General features: G+C 52.1%; 1 protein-coding gene across 1 annotated transcript in view; it reads right to left on the bottom strand.

Annotated features, from left to right (window-relative positions):
- Atoh8 (atonal bHLH transcription factor 8) overlaps window positions 1-14281 on the bottom strand; it is a 29296-nt gene extending 15015 nt beyond the window's left edge. The window contains exons 1-2 of the mRNA XM_057779098.1: window positions 13392-14281; window positions 3791-3982 (exon numbers count right to left, since the gene is read on the bottom strand). Of these exons, the coding sequence (XP_057635081.1) occupies window positions 3791-3982; window positions 13392-14156 (957 nt within the window). The 5' untranslated portion in view covers window positions 14157-14281. The remainder of the gene's footprint in view (window positions 1-3790; window positions 3983-13391) is intronic.
- Between the last annotated feature and the right edge of the window lie 9244 nt (window positions 14282-23525).

Genomic DNA, 23525 nt, shown 5'->3' with positions numbered 1-23525 from the left:
GCTAGGACGTATGAGTATTACTCACAACTAGTAAAGGAGAGTGGCTGATGAAGGGCTCTGATGGACAGAGTGGCGCACCTGAGGCTTGGGGGTGGACCAAATTCAGTGCTGACTCTCCCTAGTGCAGACCTGAAGGGCAGGGTGGCTCACGGGATCGGGGGTCAGGAGCCACTGGACTCAGGCTCTCAAACAGATATCCTAAAGGAAGGTTTCCCAGCTTCTCCAGGACATGGTCGCTCAGGGAGCAATCCGCCAGCTAAAACTGTCACTAGTCACAGTGGCCAGGACCACCAGCATCACAGAGGCAGAGCAGACATCTGTTCACAGACAGCAGTCTTTGCCCTCAGCCTCTTGCCACCCTTCCTGGTGGTCTCAAGTCAGAACTACCCTTTCCACTTAAGGCTTTTCAGGGGGGCTCGCTCTGTAGCCAGAGCTGGCCTGGAATTCTTGGCAATCCTCCTGCCTCAGCTCCTAGAATGCTGAAATTACAGGTATGAGCTATCTTGCTAGGCACTGCTTAAGTTTTTAAACTTCAGTTAAAATGAGCAGAGTCAGGCGGCCGTTGCGATGGCTCAGAGTGTAAACACGCCATCCACCCAGCCCAATGAACTGAATTTATTCCCGGATCCTACGTGGTAGAAAAGAGAGAACCAACAAGTTTTCCTCTGATGACCTCCACAAGCACGGCGCACGTCCCTCCCCGCCTCCAGGAATTAAATTTTTAATATAAATGAGTTGTAATGGGGTTTCAATTTCACAACACATGTGCCCTAATTACATGTATTGGAAACTCAACTCCAGAACTCATGATGTCAATGACATGGGGGCAGGGACTTCTAGGAGTTAGTTACATGAGATGAGGTCACCAAGGTGGGGCCCTGTGCGACAGTACTAGCTTTGTCAGTGAAAGAGAGACCTGAGCTAGCATGCTTGCTGTCTGACTGTGTGATGCCCTTGGCCAGGCTAGATAAAGCAAAGAAAGCCCTTATCAGGAGCCCACACTGGACTACTGCCAAGCCCAGATCCAAGAGTTAATAAACCTCTGTTCTTCACAAACTACCCAGGCTGTGGTATTCTGTTACAGTGACAGAAAGGAACAAAGGCAGAGGGGAACCAGGGAGTTATCCCCTATAGACACGTAAAAGGGCCAGCAACCAACCACGACTCAGCCTTGGTAGGAGGAGCCTGGGTCGGTCATCCCATTTTTCATGGAAGAACAGCAAGGGCCCCTAGTGCTCCTGAGTTGCCCAGAAGCCAAGTGGAGGGCACATACTCATGATGTCATTCAGAGCTTGCTAAAACCCATGTGCCCTATTCCAGAGCCTCCTCGAGGGGCACGTTAACGACAAGCCCAAGGCATGGATCCGCCATGCTACTCTAGACCCAGAAAGGGCAAAGCAGACACCTGCATAGAAGGTTCTAGTTCTTATGTTTTTATACTCTCTAGGGCCCAACAGGGCTCTGGGCAAATCTGCCTGGTCCTCCCAATGGCAGAGCAGACTCTATCCATGGCTTCCTGGTGGCTTTGGTGGCTGGAGACCCATGTGGAGAACAAGGATTCTTCATGAGATTTTTGTCTCTTCCACTCTGATCATGCTTGGCTTCCAAATCCTCCAACCACAATGTCCTGTTGCCACTAGGTGGCAGGGACAATGTGACAAACTATTTCTTATCTACACCCCATGGCTATCATAAAGAGGGCACCGTACGTGGAGTCTGCTTAAGGACTCCTGCAGTGGTCGCATGCCCTATAAGGGGCAGACACCTGCCTGTCCCCTGGCAGTGCTGACCCCTGGAGCTAGAGTACAGCCTCCATCCCCTCTTGCCACATGAGACTTCTCAAAGGGGTAGTTCTCAACATAAGAAGGAGAACCCTGAGCAGAAGCAGGGCCTGGGAGGCCACAAGAGCCAAGGGGAACAGTGAGGTCCAGGCTCTACTTTGAGTGGATCAGACATATCTAAATATGTGCTTCCTACAGGAATTCCCCACCCCAGAACATAGGGAAGGCATCCTCAAACCAATCACCAAATAGGCAGGACTGTCTCCTCGTTCTCTTTCGAGATCCATGAACACATTTTATCTTTGAGTGAGTGACTAGTTCCAAATATCAAGGAAACTCGAGGGGTTAGGAAAGAGCTCTCAGCCAGCGCGCCGTGTAACTCATCCATAACCTACCACTTCATCGCCTCATCCGCGCTGCAGGAAGGGCTCTGTGATGTCACAGGACTCCCAAAGCATGGCTCGGAGGGGCATCCTCACTCTGCTGGCCTTTTCCCCCTTGCTGGAGCTGCAGTGCAGTGCACTGTCTACTCCAATCAAAAGACAAGCGGGGGGGGGGGGGTGCTGGCGCTGCTTGGAGTGAGGGGTATAAAGAGGCAGGGAGGAGTCACAGAGGAGAGGGGAAAGTAGGGAGCCTGCCCAGTCTGCCTATCTGCACCACCAAGGGACACACACCAACATCTGAATGCCACGGGAGTTCACCAAGAGTTTACCAACTTCCTTTGTCACCGAGCACGCGGCATGGGGCCATCAATCACACCTTCATTTACCCATGTCACTCTCCCGAGGAAGGCAGGAAAGCTGGCCCCAGAGTGGCCAGTGGGGCTTCCTCTCTCACCCACTTGATGAGGGCCTCTCCTAATTGGCCCTGCTAAATCACTCCCAGGAATGCAATGTACAATTAGGGCTGGTAGCACCCCCTGAGGAGGGCCTCCCTGGCTGGGGCCTCCGCAGCCTTTGGGAAATCAGGGCAAGCCATAGGTTCCCTACCTAAAAAGAGCCTGGGGGAGGGGCAGGCCAAGAGGATGGAAGCAGGGGATTGGATGAGGATACCAGAGTCCCCAGCTCCTGTTCCCAGGACCTCCAGGGGTCTCACAGACAGACTGGGTCCCACTCTCTGTCGTTCTCCATGCACAACAGGGGACCAGAGACCCAGGCAGCTACAAAAACTCTGCTAACTCCTTGCCCCTGGCTAGATGTCCTGAAGCATCACGCATGTAGGAAGCTATGGTTGTGCCCAATTCTTTTCTTCCTCCACAGATTTCCTTAAATACATTAGGTCTAGCACAGGCTGTTCACTCTACCTCCAGAGCTGTCCACTGTGTCATCTGCCTGGTGGCCTCTTTGCTGTTCCCAGCTCAAATGTCATTTCCTGTAAGATGTCTGCCCAGCTCTCTTGGATAGGAGAGTTACTCTGCGACTCTTCCATCTGCCCCAGCATGGGCCATGCTGTCTGTTCTCCACCAGGGACATCTCTCTGATCACCCCATCACTGCATAGGGAGTTCATAGCCCTATCCAAGCTGCTCAGTGAATTGCTCCAGGATGAATACATGAAATCAATGAATGAACAGATATCATCAATCCCCACACGGTTTCATCCCCACTCCCTGGACGAAATCACCTCCCCCAAACCCACAGAAGGCATCTCCTGGGCTGCCGCCCATTCAAGACAATCTCATCCTGATACAACATCTGTCAGGGCCACACGGATAATTCAGCCTCAGATCACACAAGGGCAGGAAGGGCCTCAAAGGTGAACCACTGTCTTTACTTAAGCAACAAGCAAACCCAAACCTAGGGACTCCAGGCTATCCAACGTCACCCAGCAGCTTCAAGCCCACGATCCCATCCCTGATCCCAGGGAGGTGGGGACTCCTGAGTCCGAGGTATCTACCAGGACGTTCCAAGAGGTTGATTTCTCCAGCTGCTTGGAAATCCTGGGCACACAGGGTATCGCCATCTCACGGTCCCCGCCCCCCAAAGCTGCTGCCTGAGTGCAGGTGCATACCTTGCGCTTCTTGGCACGTCCTTCTGCCTGCAGGGTGCGGGTGCAGCGCTGCACACACTCGGAGAAGCTGAGGTTGCTGTGGTCGGCGCTGTAGTCCAGGTCAGCCAGCCGCGCCAGGGACAGGATGTAGTTACAGGCGATCCTCAGGATGGCGAGTTTGGACAGCTTCTGCCCATAGGAGTAGCATGGCACCTGAGAACGGCAGGGGGAGGCATCAGGAGCAGCTGCAAAGGCCTCTGCTGAACGTGCACCCCTCAGTACGCCCCTAGGCTGGCAGGGGGGGTAGAGGCAGCCTGTCTACTGCGTGTCTGGGTCTGTCACATGAATTTACGACCTGTGCTAAGCGTCTGAAGTTTACACTCCCACATCCCAGCTCATCCACTCCCACACTCCGGGCTGTGCCCGAATTCCCATTTGACAGGGGAGACACTGAGGCCCAACACAGATGAAGTACCACAGACTTCTGCCCCGACAGAGCCCCATCCTCCCCTCCCTCTGAGGGGGCAGATATTCTTTCCACTTCTGATGCTTTTTCTCACATGCTCACTCATCCACTGACACTCACTTTGTTGGAGAGTTGACGCTTCAAGAACCAAAAAAAGAAAAAAATTTCAAGATAAAGTCTCACTATGCAGTCCTGGGTGTGTTGGACCTGTGATGTAGACTAGGCTGGCCTCCAACTCAGAGATTCGTCTGCCTCTGCCTCCCGAGTACTGGTATTAAAGGCGTGTGCCACCATGCTCTGCCAAAACTCGACTCCAGTGGGTCTGGTAGTGTATGCCTACGATCCCAGCACTCGGGAGGTAGAGGCAGGAGGATCAAGAATTCAAAATCAGCCTGCTCCATAAGTTCACAGAAAGTCACAGGTGACCCTGTCTCAAAACAACTTAAAAAAATAACTTTAAAATAAACACACGACTCTCAGCCAAATGTGGAGGTGCACAGCACTTGGGGAGCCGTGGCAGGAGGACTACTGTGAGCTGGAAGCCGCCCTGGGCTACGCAGTGAGAACCAGACTAGCCAGGGCTCCAGAGCAAGATCCTGCCTGAAAACAAGCAAGCAAACAGACAAACCTCAACTCCTGCCTTCAAAGAATTCAGACCCAAGAAGACAGCTGAAAGCCGGAGCCATGGCTCAGCGGGAAAAGCTGTAGCCGTGCAAACCTCACGCCCAGAGGCCAATCCTGGGGCCCCATGTGCCCAGGCTGTGTGTCCTCTGCCCCCTCATGTGCGCCATGGCAATATGCCCACATGCACACAGCACTCATCCACACACTTAGTAATAAATAACATTTTAAACACATCATACATTCTCCTGGGACCCTGGAGATGTTCAGCGGGACAGTGCAGATACGCAGACACAAAACTGTGGTGTCTTTTCTTCTTTCTTCACTTTTCCCATGCCCTCTGGACCTGGGTTACTGCCAAGCACAGCACACAACAGGTGCGTAATAAATGCCAACAGCCCCAACCAGACTTGACTCATTAGTCTGGGATTCAGCAGCAACTAATCACTCACTAATTATAAAGGGGTGTGTGCTGAGAGGGGGCGGAGCCTCTGATTTCTTCCACCCTCTACATGTACTATGTGAGCTGTCATAGAGCTCAGACCACCAGACATGGAACTGAACACGGCATTGTAACATGGATGTAACTCCTCAGAATCTACCCGACAGCTACTAACCAATGGACCTGTTCCTTCTCTCCGCCGTTCATACAAACGGTTGAAATGTCCCACCAGCAGCCAAGGCTCTGGTCCTATCCATAACTCTTTGGCATCTAAACACAGCATCTGTATCTGCATTACTCCACTGAGTATGGGGCCCACACAGAACCGTTGCTGTAGTATTTAGGGAGCAGCGGCTCTTTGAAGTCAATGGTTTTGAACCAGGAATGATTTTATCCCTCAAGGGACAGATGGCAAGGCCTGGGGACATTCCTAGTTGTCACAACAGAGGAGCAGCAGTTTGGAGGGTTTGTGCTGCAGAACATCACACCATGTGCAGGATCCTCAGTGCCCTCCACAAGAAAGAAATCCTCGGCCCCAAAGCTCAGCAATGCCAAACATGAAAATCCCCACCGGACGCCCCAGAATTAAGTATGAGCAAGACCTCTGACCGTCCCCTAAATACATCACTCACTTCATCTAGCACCGCCTCTGATTTCTCATGCCCACCCTATCCTGAGGGAGCAACCTTGAGTAACGGTGCTGCAACGGCACCTTTCTGTCTTTAAGTCCTCATTTGGCCCCCATCCTTCGTGACCAGTACCCCCATATGCTGGGGGAAGGCTCCCAGCTGTGGAGTATTCTCCAAGTTCTGCCCGGAGCAGACTTCCAAGGGGCTGACTAAATAAGGCAATGAGTGAATTAGCTCCAGAATATCTTGAATCTAATTCAAAAACACTATTTGGAGGCTGCAGAGATGGCTTGCAGTTAAAACAGTATACTGATCTCCCAAAAAGACAGAATTTGGTTCCCAGCAGCCCAACAGGGCAGTTCACTACTGCCTATAACTCCAGCAACATGGAAGCCAAGGCCCCTTCTGTTCTCCTCAGATACAGCACTATTGTACAAACCCACACTCAGACACACAGAAACATAATTAAAAATAAAATGAAGTGATAAGGGATTGGAGAGACAGCTCTTCCCGAACAGTGTTCTTCCAGAGGACCTGGGTCTGATTCCGAGCCCCCACATGGCAGCCCACAGTCACGTGTAACTCCAGTTCTAGGGGATTCAGTAACCTTTCAGCCTCTTCAGTACCAGGCACTCACGGAATGTGCAGGCAAAATGCTCACATCCATAAAACAAACAAGTCTTTTCTAAAAAGATAAAACTAAAAAGAACTTTATCTGGGCTGGGAGATAGTTTCATCAGTATGCCTTGCAAAAATGATGTCCTGGAACACATAATGAAAACGTTCAGCACGGCAGCATGTGCTTGCGATCCCAGCCCTGAGAAGGCAGAATCAGAAGCATCGTGGAGCTCGTTGGTCAGTCTGCCTAGACTACAGTCAGACCAGTAAGAGGAGAGAACATTAATAAAGAGGCTCAGCAGAAGCTGTCCTCTGACCTCTACACAGAGCGCCACACACACGCACACACACACCTATGCACACACACGCATAAACACACACACACATGCACAAGCACGTGCATGCACACGCACATGCACACACGCATGCACACGGATTCAACACCCGGCTCCGACTGCCCAGCATAAGACAGAGTGAATGCTATACTCACTCTGAACCTTGGTGTCTTTGTGTACTGGGAACAAGACTGACCTCACAGGGATTCAGTGGGTGACATAGGCACTGTACACAGCAAGCCTAGCAAAGGTCAACAAAATGACAACATTCAGTATTGCAGAAGGTCCCAAGGCGGGCTCCAGAGAGGGTGAGAAACCTGGGCACAGTAGCTAACCACCCTTCAGCCTACAGGAACCAGAGACTAGAAAACCAGAGCAAAAGGGCAGGAAAGACTACAGAGCACGCTGACTCTCCTGAATCCCCAGCAGCACACCCATCCTCCCCATGGCCACATCACCAAACCCATCTAAGAAAAGCAGGCAGAACAATGTGATTTGCCTGTTTTCTGAGTCCAGAAAACACTTTTATCAGTTTGAACAGATAAACACAGTCTGGACCAGAGAAGAGGGTCTCGGGGGCAGGCCCAGCACCTCTGCCTGCCCCCGACCCAGGAGGTGATGTCTGCCTGCAGGGTGGAATCTGGGAACCCGGGACTACTTTCACTTACAGATCACTCTGGAAGTCTCCCTTCAACGGCCAGCTCTACACCGGGACCCCCAAACAGCCAGGCTTCTAGGAAGAAGCGAGACATCGAGAAAGGTCTCTGTGCTGGGATCCAAAATGACAGGTGAGGCCAAGGCCAACCCAGGAACACCATGCCAGGTTCTGGATCAGTCTGTCCTAGACTTGTCACTTTGTACCATCACTTGGGTCAACGTCCAGGTCAAACTGAAAGCCAACCATGGATTGAGCCCTCGTCCATCTGATGGCCACAGCCTTTCACGGCAGTATCCAATCTGAAATCTGCCCTCAAGTAAAGATGAATGTCCCACATACACACGAGGAAAACAGGTGACATGCTGAGCCTCAGATCGGCCAGCCGAGACCTGGCTGGAGCCAGCAACTCGTCACATACAAATGGACACTCCTCTGCCACCAAGGTGGTCACGTGAGGCAACAGTAACAGTCAGGTGATTTGCCCCTTCTCCTCCCCTCCCGCAAGGCTGGCTCTCGGGATTACCTGGCTCCTTCTAGGTTATCCTGGACTGGAGAGATAACTCAGTCGGTAGAGTGCTGGCCTAGCATACCTTGATACCCTGGGCTCAGTCCCCCACACTGCACGAGCCAGGAGTAGGGGTGCACACCTGTAATCCCAGCACGTGAGAGGTAGAACCAGGAGGATCAGAAGTTTTACGGTAGCCTCGGGTACATTACACATCATTACACATATAGAGAACACACATACCACTCACAACAAATAACAACAAAACCCATAAAACCACCACCATGCATTTTCCCTGTACCTATGCAGCCTGTGCCCTCCACAGTTCAGCTATAACAACACCCTGGCCTGACTGCTACCCCAAGAGTAAGAGTCTAGAAGATTCTGCTCCTCTCACTCAGCTTAAGGTGGGGGTGGGGTAGCTTTGGATAGAGAGCTTTGGGCTGGTAACCCCAGAAGACCCCACCCTTGCACATTACCTCTGTGAGCATCCTCAGCCAGTCACAGGCCCCATCCATTCACCCCACTGCCTGCACAGGACCCCACGTGGTCAGGAGCGTGGGGCTGAAGGAGTAGGCAGGACCACTTGGCCCCCACTCTTCGTCTCCACTTCCCAGCTTCTAGAACAGAAAAGGGGCCTCCCTCGTCTTTCTCCATACAGACTGGCTGTACCTGCACACATTTGTGCAGGTGGACATGCACGTGTCCCAGCATGCGCGGAGGCAGAAACCAATGTCAGATGTCCTCCATCACTCTCCATCTTGATTTCTGAGACGAGGTCTCTCCCGAACCTGGAGCTCACTGGTTCAGCAGAACTGGACAGGCTAGCAAGCCCCAGAGGGCCTCATGTTTCTACCTCCCCAGTGCCAGATGACAGATACGTACCAGCGTGCCTGCCTCTGTAGGTGGGGGGGTTGAACTCAGGACTTCATGTTTGTATAGCAAGCATCTTACTGACTGAGCTGTCGCCCTGCTCCTGGATTTTAAACTTCTCAAAGGATCAGCTTTAGGCATTTTCACAAGGTCCTCTAGCCCCCCAAACATTCCACTCCTCCTCCACTGCCCAAGCTAGACCCTCCCTTGGCTCCAGCAAATACTGACTGGGCAGCCTGAGGGCCTGGCTGTCCCTTGGACATCTTCCCGACTTTAAGGAGGACCGTGGCCTAACAGGACCTGTTTCTTCACCAGAAACATGGGCATTCCAACAGCTGCTTCTCAAAATGGGGTCACAGTGAATAAGTGGAGAAAAAAACAACAAAAACAAAATCAAGAATCTACCAGAACACGCAGGACAGCCTTCAAAGCCCTTTGCCCTCTGTCGGTCCCTCAGGGGCAGTCCTCAGAGAGCCCTCCAGAGCTGCACGCACACGATGTCCCTGCATACAGTGACATTCTGGTTTCCTTCTGTGTGAAGCTATTCTCCTGTGTCTGCGGGAGAGGATTCGTGAAACCTCCTGTCCAACATCCCTGCCAGGTCTACTTAGAAATATCCTTTAAAATTCACAGTCTCTACAAAGTAAAGTTGGACACAGACAAACCTGAGGACAGACCCTGACCACTTTCTCTAAGTGTCCTTATCAGAGCAATGACAAGTAGCCCTGCAAACTTATGACCAAAGCTATATATCCATGTCACAGGAATCTCAATAATCAGTCTCCCTCAGAAGTGTGAGCTTGGGGGAGGGGAAGAGTCCTGTCACCCTCTCCAACTGTGTGGAGCTTCCAGTGTAAGCAGCTAACCCCTCCCCACTCACCACAATCTGGGGGGACGCAAGACACTGCTGGGGGTCCCCTGTGCCTCTATCACCTCAGAGGATTTGGGAGTCCAAGAGAGGCTATGATGAGACCATCCTCCCCATACCCTTCTGGGATCACTTTGGATTAACCCGGTGGGACCCCTGGAGACCCCCAAAACACACCAGGGGAAGTAGCCTGGGCTCCACTTGCTCAATGCCTCCTTCGTGGGGAGATGCAGCTTCTAAGGGCCCAACATGGCCCGCTGCTCCACTTTTCCAGGGACATCAAGGGGCTTCCAGGGAGAGAACAAAGCCACCCACAGGCTAGACATCCTCAAGGTGAGCCCAGCTGGTGGGTCCCGCCAGGAAATGGAGTCCCACAGCTCAGACCCTTCGGTCTTCTACCCAGCACAGCTGGCCTTTCCCGTGGACCCCTCCCACCTGGCAGGGAGCAGCCTGCACGTGGCCAGGCCCAGCTGCACACACATGGCCTTCATATGAGGCAGTGAGGAGAGCTCGGGTGCAGCTGGGCTGGTGGCAAGTGCGGTAGCCTGACCATCTGCCCCATAGCCCTCTCCTCAAACCAGAGGGACTCTGTCCCACCTGTAGCTGGGCCAGCAGCCACACAGCCCCGTCTGCTGTTTCTTCGTGGCTGGGAGGGTTGCAGTGACAGGCTGAGGCCTGACTGGTTCCCTGGTGCTCAGGGTGGATACGCCAAGAAGCAAAGCCGTTAAGCACTGGCCACCGGAAAGACTCACCAACCCTGATTCATTCCAGGCTCTGTGGTGACCACACAGCTCTGCCACTGCACAAAGCCATGGGTACACTGCCAACCTGGGAACCGAAGAGTGACACGTGGAGACGGTGCCGCACAAAGCCTGTGAGGCCACCAACAACACTGCAGGACCTCAGCCAACTCACACAAGCTTCCTGAGACCCTGGGATCACCTTCTGATGACAGCACCTGCTTCACAAAACCAGGTAGAACACAGAAGATGCTAAGCACAGAGCCTGGCACTTTCTGTGCTTACTGTCAAAGATAGAAGGACTTGTGAGATGGCTCAGATGCTGTCATGACCAACAGCCTGGGTTGGATCCCCAAGGCCCATGGGGTAGAAGGAGAGAACCAACTTCTCAGTTGTCCTCTGAGCTACATGCACGCACACATGCACGCACACACACACACACACACACAAATACAACTTAAAATTTTCAAATGAGCTTGATATCATGCCTTTATGTACTTAGGGGGCAGAGGCAGGCAGATCTCTATAAATTCTAGGCTAGCCTAAAAAAGATGTAGGCTAACCATGGCTACATAAAGAGACCCTGTCTAAAACAGGGAGTCGGTTAAAATAATAAGGAATCCATACCGTCTCGTCTTATGGAGCCCTGCTCAGTCCGGAGGCCCTGCCAATGGTTGGGAAATGCTCCTCTTCCTTACCGCTATTGCCTTTCTTCGCTCCCTTTGTACCTGTGAGGTCAGGGATAACATCAGGATGAACCTTAGCAGCTGAAGCCCAGAGAGGACTGGGGACCTGGTGTGTGTAGTCTCAGTCCCTGGCTATGTTTCTGTTCTTAGACAACAGGTAGGTGTCCAGTAGAGCCCAGCAGGCCTTCTAGGGACAGGACAGATTAGGGCTAGGAAAAGGCAACGGGGGGGGGGGGTGTGCTCATGTGTTCTTTGGGTACATGCACTGAACATACAGACATACACTGAACTGCATGTGTGCACACACATGCCTCTCTCTGAGAATGCATGAGACACATGGAACTGACTCTTTAGTGCAAAACCTGCCTCACAGATAACAGAAACGAAAGGAGACGGGAGTAACACCCTCATCACGGAGAGTCGCTAATGGTACCACCCAGCGGGAAGATTTTAGTCAGAGATGTTCTCCAGAAACTGCTGCCATCTAACCCCTCACTACAAGATGATCATGGCTAAGGCTCCTACCTTCTCCTGGCCTCAGCATTGCTTAATACAAAGTGGGTCTATCCGATCCTGCCTGACTGGGACATTAAGACTAAGTAGAACAGGATTCCTTGTTGAAAGTCACAAAAGCCACAGGACACGAGAGACACAGGCATGAATGCTCTCTGTGGGAAAGGCTGAGGAAGGTGGCTGGATGCAGATAAACGGAGACTCTGGGCACATGAGTCCCCAGTTCAGGAAAGACTCACCTAGCCGCACAAGGAGCAGGCACACGGGCAATTCCCGCCCTTCCGTCATCCTCCCGTCCTGAGAGATCCTACAGGCTGTCACTGCCAAGACATGCAGGCACACAGCAGCTGGCTAGGGCAGAATGGTGGCTCCACAGCCCAGGGTGACAGCTGATGCGTTTACAGGCAGTGACCGACACCCCACTTCATTGAGCAAACATTGCTCCCAAACTCAGATGAGACACTCAGGCTGAAAAGCCATGAGGGCCACTTCTTTCCAGGGGTTCCATGTCCAGGTCATAGATGGACTAGATCTCCATTGCCTGACCATACCCACAGAAGGAAAACGAGAGCATGAGCCAAAAAGAGGATGTTTTCTGAAATGGTTTGTGACTGGCTAAAGCCCAGAGAGGTTGAGTAACTTTCCAGGAGACAAACAGCTAATCAGTGGCAGAACAAACAAAAACTTCATCCATTAAAACAGTTACATTCACCACCCACTCCAACCCCTTACATGACCTGAATGGGAAGGCCCATGCCACACCCTTTTTAAATTCACTGGTCCCTAAGAAAATGAGAAACTAGAGTTCCAGGGGAGTACCAAGCTTATCCGAAGTTGAACTGTCAACTGACCCCTCCACCGTGGGTAATTCTCAAGTTAGGTTTTCTTTTGCTTCCCCAACAGGAGCTGCCAGGATACAGCAGTCCCCACCACCGCCTCCCCCTCCCATGAGGAGCCTGTGACTTCTCCAGACCTCCCTAGAGGGAATGCCATAAGCAGCAGTCTCCTGGGCAGAGGTGACTGATGTGATCAGAAGAGGAAGGGCAGTGGCGGGCAGGTTCTCCTGGCAAAGTTCCCACAGATCAGTCCCTGGAGCTGTCCTTGGAGGGACCACAAGTTTGTAGCGGGTCCTTAGGGACTACAGAGACCAGGCAAGTGCAGAGATCCCACAAGCAAACTGAATGAACATGGAAGCTGACACGCTCCCCTGACCGCCCTTTATATTTCAGGACACCCCCACAGGAACGAACCTTTCTAGTGCTGAGGTTCTTGGGTGCCATCCGCAGGAGCCAAGACCCCAAGCATGCCAAGTGCGCAGGGCTGAAAGGTCATATTCTCCTCCTCTCCCGGGGCGGGGGGGGGGGGGCAGGGGAAGATTTCCATATTCCCCTCTGTATTCCCCACCCAGCCCACGGGATTCCAGAAGACAGATACTCGCTGCCATACAAGTCAGACCAGCGGACAAAGTTAGCCCTCGCGAACACCGGGATGCGTCTGGGCTAGAGATCCTTAGCTTTGGTCCACTTTGCAAAGTAAGGTCTGTGGCAAAATCTCAGTTTGATAACACAAACCTGCCTGCGCTGCAGGATCCCCTTTATTCTGACTCCAATCCTGGGGCCACTCACCCACCTACTCCTACCATGTTGCCCCGCGGCGGAGAGGGGATACCTGCTTCCTGAGCGCCTCGAAGGCTGCGCTGATTGTGTGCACCCGCGTCCGCTCCCTGGCGTTGGCCAGGAGCCTCCGGGTCTGCTGCAGGGCTTTGATCTCCGTGGAGGCGGCGGTCGCTTCGCCTGGCCGTTTCCTAGGCGACGCAGAAGAATCCGGGTGGTTATTGTAAATTACGTGTGAAATTGACGAGTAGGAACTTTCCCCCGGGCGCGTGGGGGGCGCAGGGCGAACGGGGGATTCTCGTGGCGCCGCTGGGGGTTCAGGAGGCGCAGACGGCGTGGGGCGTGCGGGAGGGGCGCACAGCAAGATGCGGGGACGCAGAGACGGCTCACGGTAGGGCTGCGCCTCGGGACGCCCTGGTGCCAAGCTCTGGGACGCCGGTGGCGGCGTGGGTAGTCCCGGTCCCACTGTGCCCAGGGCGAAACCGCGTTTGCGCGCGTCTGAGACTTCAGGCGCTCGGATGCCCCTGAGCTCCTTGGCTGTGTCCGTGCCCCCACCTGGAGGAACCGCCGGCGCCACTGAGGCTGGCACTGGGGTTGCAATTGGGAACGGCTGTGTCCTGTCCCGGAGCCCGTTGGTGGCAGCGGTGGCGCTGGCCGTGGCGCCGGGCTCGGGTGCTTCCAAGTCCAATCGGAAAGTTTTATAGCCGTTCGCGCGCCGCGCCGGCTCCTTGCCTTTCCGCTTGAGTTTCTTAAGGCCGTTCAGCTCTTTCACGCACACAGTCTTCCACGGCCCGTCCTCGAGGACCGGGATGTGCTTCATGGTGCGGACGGAGCCAGGCAGGGGAGTGGGACTTCCAGGGACGCACGATCGCTCTGCACGCTGAGCGCCTGGCTGCGCCCGGTGGCCGCGGTGCTCAGCGCCGCCTTGTCGCCTCGTTCTCTCCTCCTACCCTCCCTCCCCGGGTCCCTCCCTCGCTCCCCCACTCCCGGGGCAGCTGCGCCTCAGGCTAGGTGAAGCCTCGGAGGCTGCCCGTTCCCTCTACGAGAGCTCAGAGTGTCATCAGAAGTCGCTGCCGCCCTGCCAGCATTTCAGCAGAACGCCCGCTGCGCTCCATCTGTGTTTGTTTAGCCTCAGTTTACACAGAAGCCCAGTTCGCAAGATCACTCAGCGCCGCCCGCCCGGAGAGGAGGCAGCTCCCGCCGCCGCCGCCGCTGCCGCCTCCCTAACCCAGGCAGCCCGAGCCGCGAGCGCCTTTAAAGAAACAGGAAGCATTTTTCAAAACAGCTGGGTTGAGGGCCGCCTCCTTTGTCCGCGTGCTCTTGGCCTCCCCCTACTCCATGCCTTCTGCCGGAACCGGCCTCCTCCTGCTCGTCCACCCCGCCCCCTACTCATGTTAGGGGCGCGCCTCCTCTCCCCAAAGACAGTCGGCTCTCTCCGCTACTGTCCTAAGCACCTGGCTGTTGATCGCTCTGACCCTTCACTGCCCTGCATTCTCGGTCTGGGGGTGACGCAGCGCCGACCTTCCCCACCCAGAACCTTCTTGTCTACCTCCCACCCAAACTATCCAACAGAGGGAGAAATCCCAGAGCTGTGACTTCTTCTGGGAGGGGTAGGTAAGTGGGAGTCTAGAACCCCAGAGTGGCTGGACATTGTCATCCCACTGCAAGGTCTTCTCCCTTCTCCCACTAGCTGGAGCAGAGATCCCAGGAACAGAAGAGGACACATTGACATTAGGAAACGGAGGCACCAAAGTACACGGGAGGCTGAGGAGGGTGGACATTTCTGATTTAGCAGACCTAACATCTGTGAAGATGTGAAGTCATCTCACCCGAGGCGCCCTGCTAAACCCAGGTTTACTCATCTATGAAATGAGAACATCCATGCTTGTCACAGCCTGGCTGTGAAGACTTAGGGCCCCAGATGCATGGGTGCGGGTTCCACAGTAGCTGTACTAATGCTACCCGACCACCGCAGGACAGCTAAGGCAAAGTTCTTAGTTTCAGAGCTCAGCTTTGCCCTTTACTGAATGAGCTGGGCACAATAACGCAACCCCATCTGCTCCTCCCTCTTCTGTGGCTAGGATGGGGCCATAATCTGGACCCTAATGTCAGTGGTAAGGGACTGCATCCACTCTCTGGATCCCCACTGGAGATCCTTCTAGAAAAAAAAGGTCGTCTCCAAAGGCCTTCTTTCCGTGAGCTGTCTGTCACACAGGGTTCCTCTCCTCCCCGAGCTTTCCAGCATCCTTCTTCCTTGAGGCGAGTGGTACTAAAGGGATTAGAGGAGGCTTGCATCTAGCTTGACTGATGCCCAAAGTCAAGTGAACAGTGGCCTGGGATTTACTGGTGTGGTGAAAGTGCATCTCAGGATCCAGCCAGAGTTGGGCAGACTTGCAGAATGAGTTGCCCGCGACAGTTGGAGTGTGTTGGAAGCTTCCATGTGGTAGGGTATCATTCCTAAAGAGGCAGCCAGTGTTCACGGAACACACATCTTTGGTTGAGCTCCATGAAAGCTCGACCCCAGCCCTTTCCTGATATCCCCCAAGAGGAGGGAGAGACCACTGTCATCCCTTGGGATGGAAGGATAGGAATGACAGCTATGCTGGGTAGATCTTGCCTCCTCCACCCCTCACTCTGCTACCTCTCCTTCTGATCAACTTGAGGATCTGGAGTTGGCAATGGGCAAGTGTCCCTTCCTTAGCTAACACTGTCTCATCCGTCACAATATAGAAGGGTGCTCGAAGGAACACGGGAAAATGTAAGTGACCTAACCGAAGGGAAGAATGCCTTTCTCCGCCCACCAGGCGACAGACTGCAGGATGAGGGCGGCTGCACACATCCCTGAGCGAAAGCCTGTCCCTTCCCAGTAAGTACTCACAGTACTCCGGATTCCCCTTGGCTTCCTTGAGAAGCTGGACAGAAACCAGCTGAATAGCGCCCCCTGGTGGTTTAAAACTTAGGCGACTCATCACACTACTGAAGGCTCTGGAGAAGAGTGGCCCTGTAAAGACAGAATTTCACAAATCCAAAGAGGTGCCGAGATAAAAGGCTCTCAGTTCTCCATCCTCGCTTAATATGAAATGACGCAGACACCCTACAAGAAAATCTATATCCCCCGCTGAGACAAGCTTTTGAGGTGACACTGGAAGAGCGCAGTGGTACCCCTGGAAGGTTCCACGTCCTTTAAATGGTTGTTCCGTGGCACAGGAGTGAAGCTGGAAGAGTAGAAGGAGAACGCTTACGGCTTACACCACAGGAGAGACATGCCAGCTGATAATTACCAAAACGTAGGGAGCAAGAGCATAGGTTTTATGTCCCTCGTCTTCGCGGCACAGGGTGGCAAACCCACTCCACTCACAAGAAACAAGGCTTCTGGAGAAAGAGATCGCCAGCAGAAAGGGCGAGAGAGAAAGGCTATTGAATCCAGACCAACTGAGTTTGAAACCCGCCCTTGAACATCCTCTGCCCCTTGAGAGCCTGGTGACCAGCACCTGGAGGTGAGGGGCTGGTCTCTTTGACAGCTGCCTATCTCAGCTTGTGCTTCCAGTCTGAGAAGAAGCTGGAGCGACAGGTCTCCTTTAGCCCCAAGGGTCCTTGGCACACAGCACAGCCTGTGACGACAGGACAGTGCTTCAGGACGGGGCTCTGTGATTTCTGTCTTCTTGGCCAGATGAGAAAGGACCTTAAATATTTTTTTTTTAATTTTGCCGCACAAAATTCTTACATTCCTGAACACGGAATCAATCTCTGACTGTTTAGATGGCTCCAGAGTGCCTGTACCCCATTAGAGAAATTGGGGAGGAGCAAGAATTGGACAGCCAGGTGCAAATAGAATTCAGTGCGAATAGTGCCCTTTGTCTCACAACAGCCCTGCCTAGGACTAGCCGGGGACTGGAGAGCAAGAACAAGATTACCCTGGGTCCATGTAAGCTCTTTTCTGCCATAGCCCCGAACCACTGTTAGCCAATAAGACGCTGGATCCAGGGATGAGCATCCAGCCATAGAAAACCGAGGGTCTCGGGGCTAGGACAGGGTGCTGGGACTCTTCAGGAGAGGGGAAAGGAGCCGTTCTCTGAGACCTTGTGGGTCTGTCTTTGAACTGAGTGTGCTCTGTCCTTAGTGGAGCAGACTCTCTGGAGAAGGGCACTGTCTGTGGGGTGGGGGGTGGAGGCCTTTCTCCTGACTCTCAAATTCAGAGGAAAAGTACAGAAGAGGACCTAGAGGAGTAGGGTGTCGTTCTTAGCAGAGTGCCTGTTTAGCACGCACAAGGCTCTGAGTTTGATTCCTAGCGTGAGGGAAAGGGAGGAGGGATGGCACGTGTCATCATCCCAGTGACTTCACTTTGCTCAGGTGTCCGTCTCTCTGTGTGTCCCTGGAGAGAGCAGTGGTTCTGGGCCGGCTGATGCAGCCTTGGAAGTGGCTGTGTGCTTTACAGGCACTGGACTGGCTGTGTCAGCTTCCTGCCAGTTGGAGCCCTTACTAGAGGCCCCTGTGATTCTGCTGGGGGTTGCGGGGAGCACCGTGGTGCCTCTAAGACATTCTGTGCAATAAACTGAGGAGGAGGCAACAGCGAAGATCAGTGAGCATTCATAGCATGGACAGATTCAGCCAGGTGCCGTGATGGCGCTGACTAGCAGGGGGAATTTGAGGAGGAGTCAACATCCTAAGGGCAGGTAGTTCCCATCCATTCCTCTGAGCATCTGTAGTCTTGGGATGTTGTTACTAAGGCTGGGGATACAGCAGTGAGTAGAGACAAACCCTTGACCTCAGTAGAACTACAGAGTTCTGGAGAAAGGCTAAGTTTGACCTTCTGCAAAATGGCATGCTCCCAGAAGAGTGCAGGAAATAGAGCATAGTGGAACAGATCTGGGGTACTTCTTCAAAGCAGGGGCATTTGAATGGGGCTGGAAGGCATCAGGAGTTGCCTAGAGGATCCATACCCCTGGCCTGCTCCCTCTCTTCCCTCCTGCCTGTGCTGTTCTGGCCCATGAGCCGAGGCTTCCTCTCGGTCTGTTCGCCCCTGGAGCCCTGGCCCTTCTCAACCTGTAGCCTGCTGCAGCTCATGCTTTTCCTTTACATCACGTTTCATGGTCTGTGCTCCCTGGTCAGCAGTAGTAAAAGCAGATAGAGCACTGTCTGGGGCAAACAAACCCCTAAGGCAGGTGGCTTGGTGCTACTCTAACAATCGAGCTTTGCTGAGAAGTGATGGGATGGCTTCAGCTGCAGGGATCTTTGTCCAAGGCTGACACACTGTCAGCCAAGAGGACATTTGGCAGATGAAGGGAGCAACCACGTCTCCAGGCACCCAGTTTCCCTGGCACGCCCTGCCCTCATCCTCTCCTGACCTCACTGCTGAAGTGTAGGACTTGTTCTGCATTCCTCTTTCTAGGGCCAACAATGGAGAAGCTCTGAGGGCGCAGGCAGAAAGGTTGTCTGCTCTCCCTGGGTGCTTGCCTATGTCGAACCTACCATAGCCACTCATGCGGCCAATAGGAATACTGAACATCTATGCCTGTGTTCATCTATTGGTTTGTTTGGGGTTTGTGGTTATAGAAGAGAGAAAGGGGGCTGGAGAGGTGCTGGATCCGTGGCTAAGAGCACTTGCTGCTCTTCCCAGAGGACCCACATTCAGGTCTTAGCACCCACATTGTGTTGTTCAGCACCTCCTACAATTCCAGTTCCTGGGCATCCAAGGTCCTCTTCTGGTCTCCTCGGGAAACTGCACACATATGGTGCATATATATATACACACACTCAGGCACGTACACATACAGGTAAAGCAGTAAATATTTAAAAAGGAAAAAAGCACAGACCATGCAATCCAGGGTGGGGTTGGCTAGGTTGATAGAGAGCCTTGAGTGCATGCAGCGCCAAGTTCCAGCCCAGTACTGCATAAACTAGGCATGGTGGTGCACATTTGTAATCCCAGCTCAGGAGGTGGATGAAGGAGGAGCAAAAGCACAGAGGCATTCTCAGCTACATAGGGCGCTGGAAGCCAGGCTGGAATACATGAGACCTTGTTTCAAAAAGAAGAAAACAGAGGCTGGGGAGGCAGTTAAGAGCACATGGTGAGCTTGCAGAGGACCTGGGTTCAGATCCCAGCACTACCGCTGGTCACAGCAGCTTCAGGGAATCGGACAACTATACTCATGCGCTCCCCACACACATATAAACATAAGTTAAAATATTTTTAAACATAAGTTTAAAAATAGGGACTAGAGAGATGGCTCAGAGGTTACGAGCACTTGCTGCTCATGAAGCCGTCCTGGGTTTCCAGCACCTGTGTGGCGGTGACTCACAACCATCTTAGCTCTAGTTCCAGAGGACCCAGCTCCCTCTCCTGACATCCATGGACACCAGGCACACATACAGTACATGCCTACACATACTGTATCTAGGCTGAGCAAGCTATCCCTCCAGAGAGAATGGGTTACAAAAGGGCAGAAAAAGCAGTAGGGATAAACCCTGGTCCCACTGCCAATGGCCCCTCAAGCTGCCTCAGTCATCCACATTCAAAGTGCCTAGTTTGGTCCTATGCTGGTTCCTTCCCTGTCAGGCTGGGGTTGGTGAGTTCCCGTTAGCTCAGGTAAGCTGTTTCAGTGGGTGTCCCCATCATGGTCTTGACCTCTTTGCTCATATTCTCACTCCTCCCACCCTTCAACTGGACTTTGGGAGCTCAGCCCAGTGCTCTGATGTGGATCTCTCCCTCTGCTTCCATCAGTTGCTGGATGAAGGTTCCATGGTGACATTTAAGATAGTCGTCAATCTGACTACAGGGCAAGTTCAATTCAGGCATCTTCTCCACTGTTGCTTAGGGTTTTAGCTGGGGGTCATCCTTGTGGATTCCTGGGAATTTCTCTAGTATCAGGTTTCTTGCTAGCCCATAATGGCTCCCTCAATCAAGGTATCTCTTTCCTTGCTCTTTGTTTCTGTCCTTCCCCATCTCGACCATCCTATTCCCTCAAGTTTTCCTCCCCCTCCCCTCTTCCCCTTCTGCCCTCCCTTCGCCCTCCACTCCCAATTTTCTGAGGAGATCTTGTCTATATCCCCTTCCCAGGGGAAATCTATATATGTTTCTCTTAGGGTTCTCCTTGTTACTTAGCTTCTCTAGGGTCATGGACTGTAGGCTCGTTATCCTTTGCTTTACAGCTAGTATTCACCTATGAGTGAGTACATACCAAGCTCATCTTTCTGGGGCTGAGTTACCTTACTCAGAATGTTTTTTTCTAATTCCATTCATTTGCATACAAATTTCAAGATGTCATTTTTTTTATTTGTTTGTTTGTTTTTACCACTGAGTAGTACTCCATTGTGTAAATGAACCACATTTTCTTTATCCATTCTTCAGTTGAGGAACATCTAGGTTGTTTCCAGGTTCTGGATCTTACAAATAATGCTGCTATGAACATAATTGAACAAATGTCCTTGTAGTATGATTGAGCATCCTTTGGGTATATGTCCAAGAGTGGTATCACTGGGTCTTGAGGTAGGTTGATTCCCAATTTTCTGAGAAACTGCCATACTGATTTCTAGAGCAGTTGTACAAGTTTGCTTTCCCACCAGCAATGGAAGAGTGTTCCCCTTACTCCACATCCTCTCTAGCACAAGCTATCATTGGTGTTTTTGATATTAGCCATTCTGATAGGTGGTATCTCAGGTCATTTTGATTTGTATTTCCATGATGGCTAAGGATGCTGAACATTTCCTTAAGTGTTTTTCAGCCATTTGAGATTCTTCTGTTGAGAATTCTCTGTTTAGATCTGTACCCATTTTTTATTTGATTACTTGGTATTTTGATGTCTAGTTTCTTGAGTTCTTTATATATTTTGGAGATCATTCCCCTGTCTGATGTGGGGTTGGTAAAGATCTTTTCCCATTCAGTAGGCTGCCTTTTTTGTCTTATTGACCATGTCCTTTGCTTTACAGAAGCATAGAAACATCGCCCTTCACAATAGCCACAAATAACATAAAATATCTTGGGGTAACACTAACCAAAGAAGTGAAAGAAAGACCTGTTCAGCAAGAACTTTAAGTCTTTGAAGAAAGAAATTGAAGAAGTTACCAGAAAATGGAAAAGTCTTCTGTGCTCTTGGATAGGTAGGATCAACATTGTAAAAATTTCAATCCTACCAAAAGCAATTTATAGATTCAATGCAATCCCCATCAAAATTCAACACAATTCTTCACAGACCTTGAAAGCACAATACTCAACTTCATATGGAAAAACAAACAAACAAATCCTATGAGAGCCAAAACAATCCTGTACAATAAAGGAACTTCTGGAGGCATCACCATCCCTGACATCAAACTCTATTACAGAGCTACAGTAATGAAAACATCCTGGTATTGGCATAAAAACAGAGAGGTTGACCAATGGAATTGAATCAACGACCTGGATATTAATAACACACCTATGAACACCTGGTTTTGACAATGAAGTTAAAATTATACAATGGAAGAAAGAAAGCCCCTTCAACAAATGGTGCTGGCATAACTGGTTGTCATCGTGTAGAAGAATGCAAATAGATCCATATCTATCCCTTTGCACAAAACTCAAGTCCCAATGTATTAAAGACCTCAATATAAATCTGACCACACTGAACCTCATGGAAGAGAAAGTGGGAAGTGGCCTTCATTGCATGGGTACAGGAGTCCACTTCCTAAATATAACGCCAATAGCACAGACACCGGGAGAAAAAATACATAAATGTGACCTCTTGGAACTAAAACATAATTCCTAAATAAAATCTTTTTTAAAAGAAGGAAAAGTCTAATTCAAATCCAGGGGTTTGGGACACTGTTGTCACTCAAGTCCAAGAGGCTCTGGGCTTGGACAAGGTCTGAGTTTCCTACAGCTCTGAGCTGCATCCTCTTCCCAAGACAGGTCTGCACCCTGCCCAGGCCCCCTGCAAGTCTCAGCTCATCTGTAAACTGAGAAGCAGGAGAATGCAGAACCACAGACCTCAAACTGCCAGATCCAGCAAATTCGGATCTGTGCTAAACATACGCCCACCCGAGAACACAGTACTGGGGAAAGCGAAACTTCCACTCTGCAGACAGAAGCCCAAGCAGCCGCCCCTCGGCCAGGGAGCAGATCAGCCGGGGAGACAGCCAGGGAGCCAGCAAGTGGTTCCTTAAGGCTGTGCTCTTCAGGACCTAGTTGTCAACAGCCTAGCAAGGCTTGCTATCCTCCCGGGATTGGTTCCCAGTCCGCACTGCTGGATGAGGGCTGGAAGGGAAACTACAAGATGACTCCTTCCTTTTCATCTCCTTTCTCAAGGAAAACAACTTCCAACTCCCCCTGGAGTGCATTCCTCCTCTGTGAAGTCTTCCCAAACCCATCTCCCCCAGTCTCTCAGAAAGAAGGGAGGGGGGCCTTGGTGGCGCCTTCAGTGAGACGTCTAAAAAAGTCTCTGCTGATGGCAGCAGGCGGAGGACGTGAGGGGGCAAAAGAGAACCGACGCCATCTACAGTTAGGAGCAGTGAGGAAAATTAATAAGGATCAGCAGTGCAAGGCCCACTCCGTAAGCCTAAGAAGCCCCAGGGACAGCTGGAGACCCGTGGTCTCCGGCCTGGCTGAGTCTGCAGAGTACCCCGTCAGTCACAGTCCTAGATCACCACAGCTGGAACGAGGCTTGGCCGTGGCCATTGTTTAATATCCCAAGGACAAATGCTTTTTATCATGCATGCCAAATCTAATTGATTAGTAAGGGTGGCCTGAAGCTCTGTGTTGGAAATGATTCTGAGGTATCTCAGTCCCTTGGGGGGGAAGGGGGGGCTGCAGTTGATTGGCAGGTGTCTGCCGTGGGTGAAAGCCAAGGAGTGGCGCCATTGGCACCACGTGCTGGCCACGCCTACTGTAGTCCAACCCTTCCACATTACCGATGGGGGAGACGGAATCCCAGAGCCCGGCGTGTGTAGGGGTTCCTCCCCAGTCTTCTCAGGAAGCCAGCTGCTTTGGCTAAGTGGCTCCCAGTCCTGAGCTCAGGACATGTGTCAGATCCAAGGGCAGTCTCCAAGAAGCAAGGCCACCACTGGCGTGGGTTAGCTGGGTTAGTTGCTCGTTTCCTGAAGACAGCTGGTAGATGTGGTTATCACCTTGGACTGGCCAGTTGGCACAACTGACGCAGGTAACATGGCAGACCTTCACAGTCACCCTGAGACTAGTGCTCAGTTTGCTCAGAACAGG

Source organism: Chionomys nivalis, chromosome 1 (genome assembly GCF_950005125.1).
Source record: "Chionomys nivalis chromosome 1, mChiNiv1.1, whole genome shotgun sequence".
In the NCBI taxonomy this organism is placed as follows: Eukaryota; Metazoa; Chordata; class Mammalia; order Rodentia; family Cricetidae; genus Chionomys; species Chionomys nivalis.
This window is presented reverse-complemented; position numbering and strand designations above follow the sequence as displayed.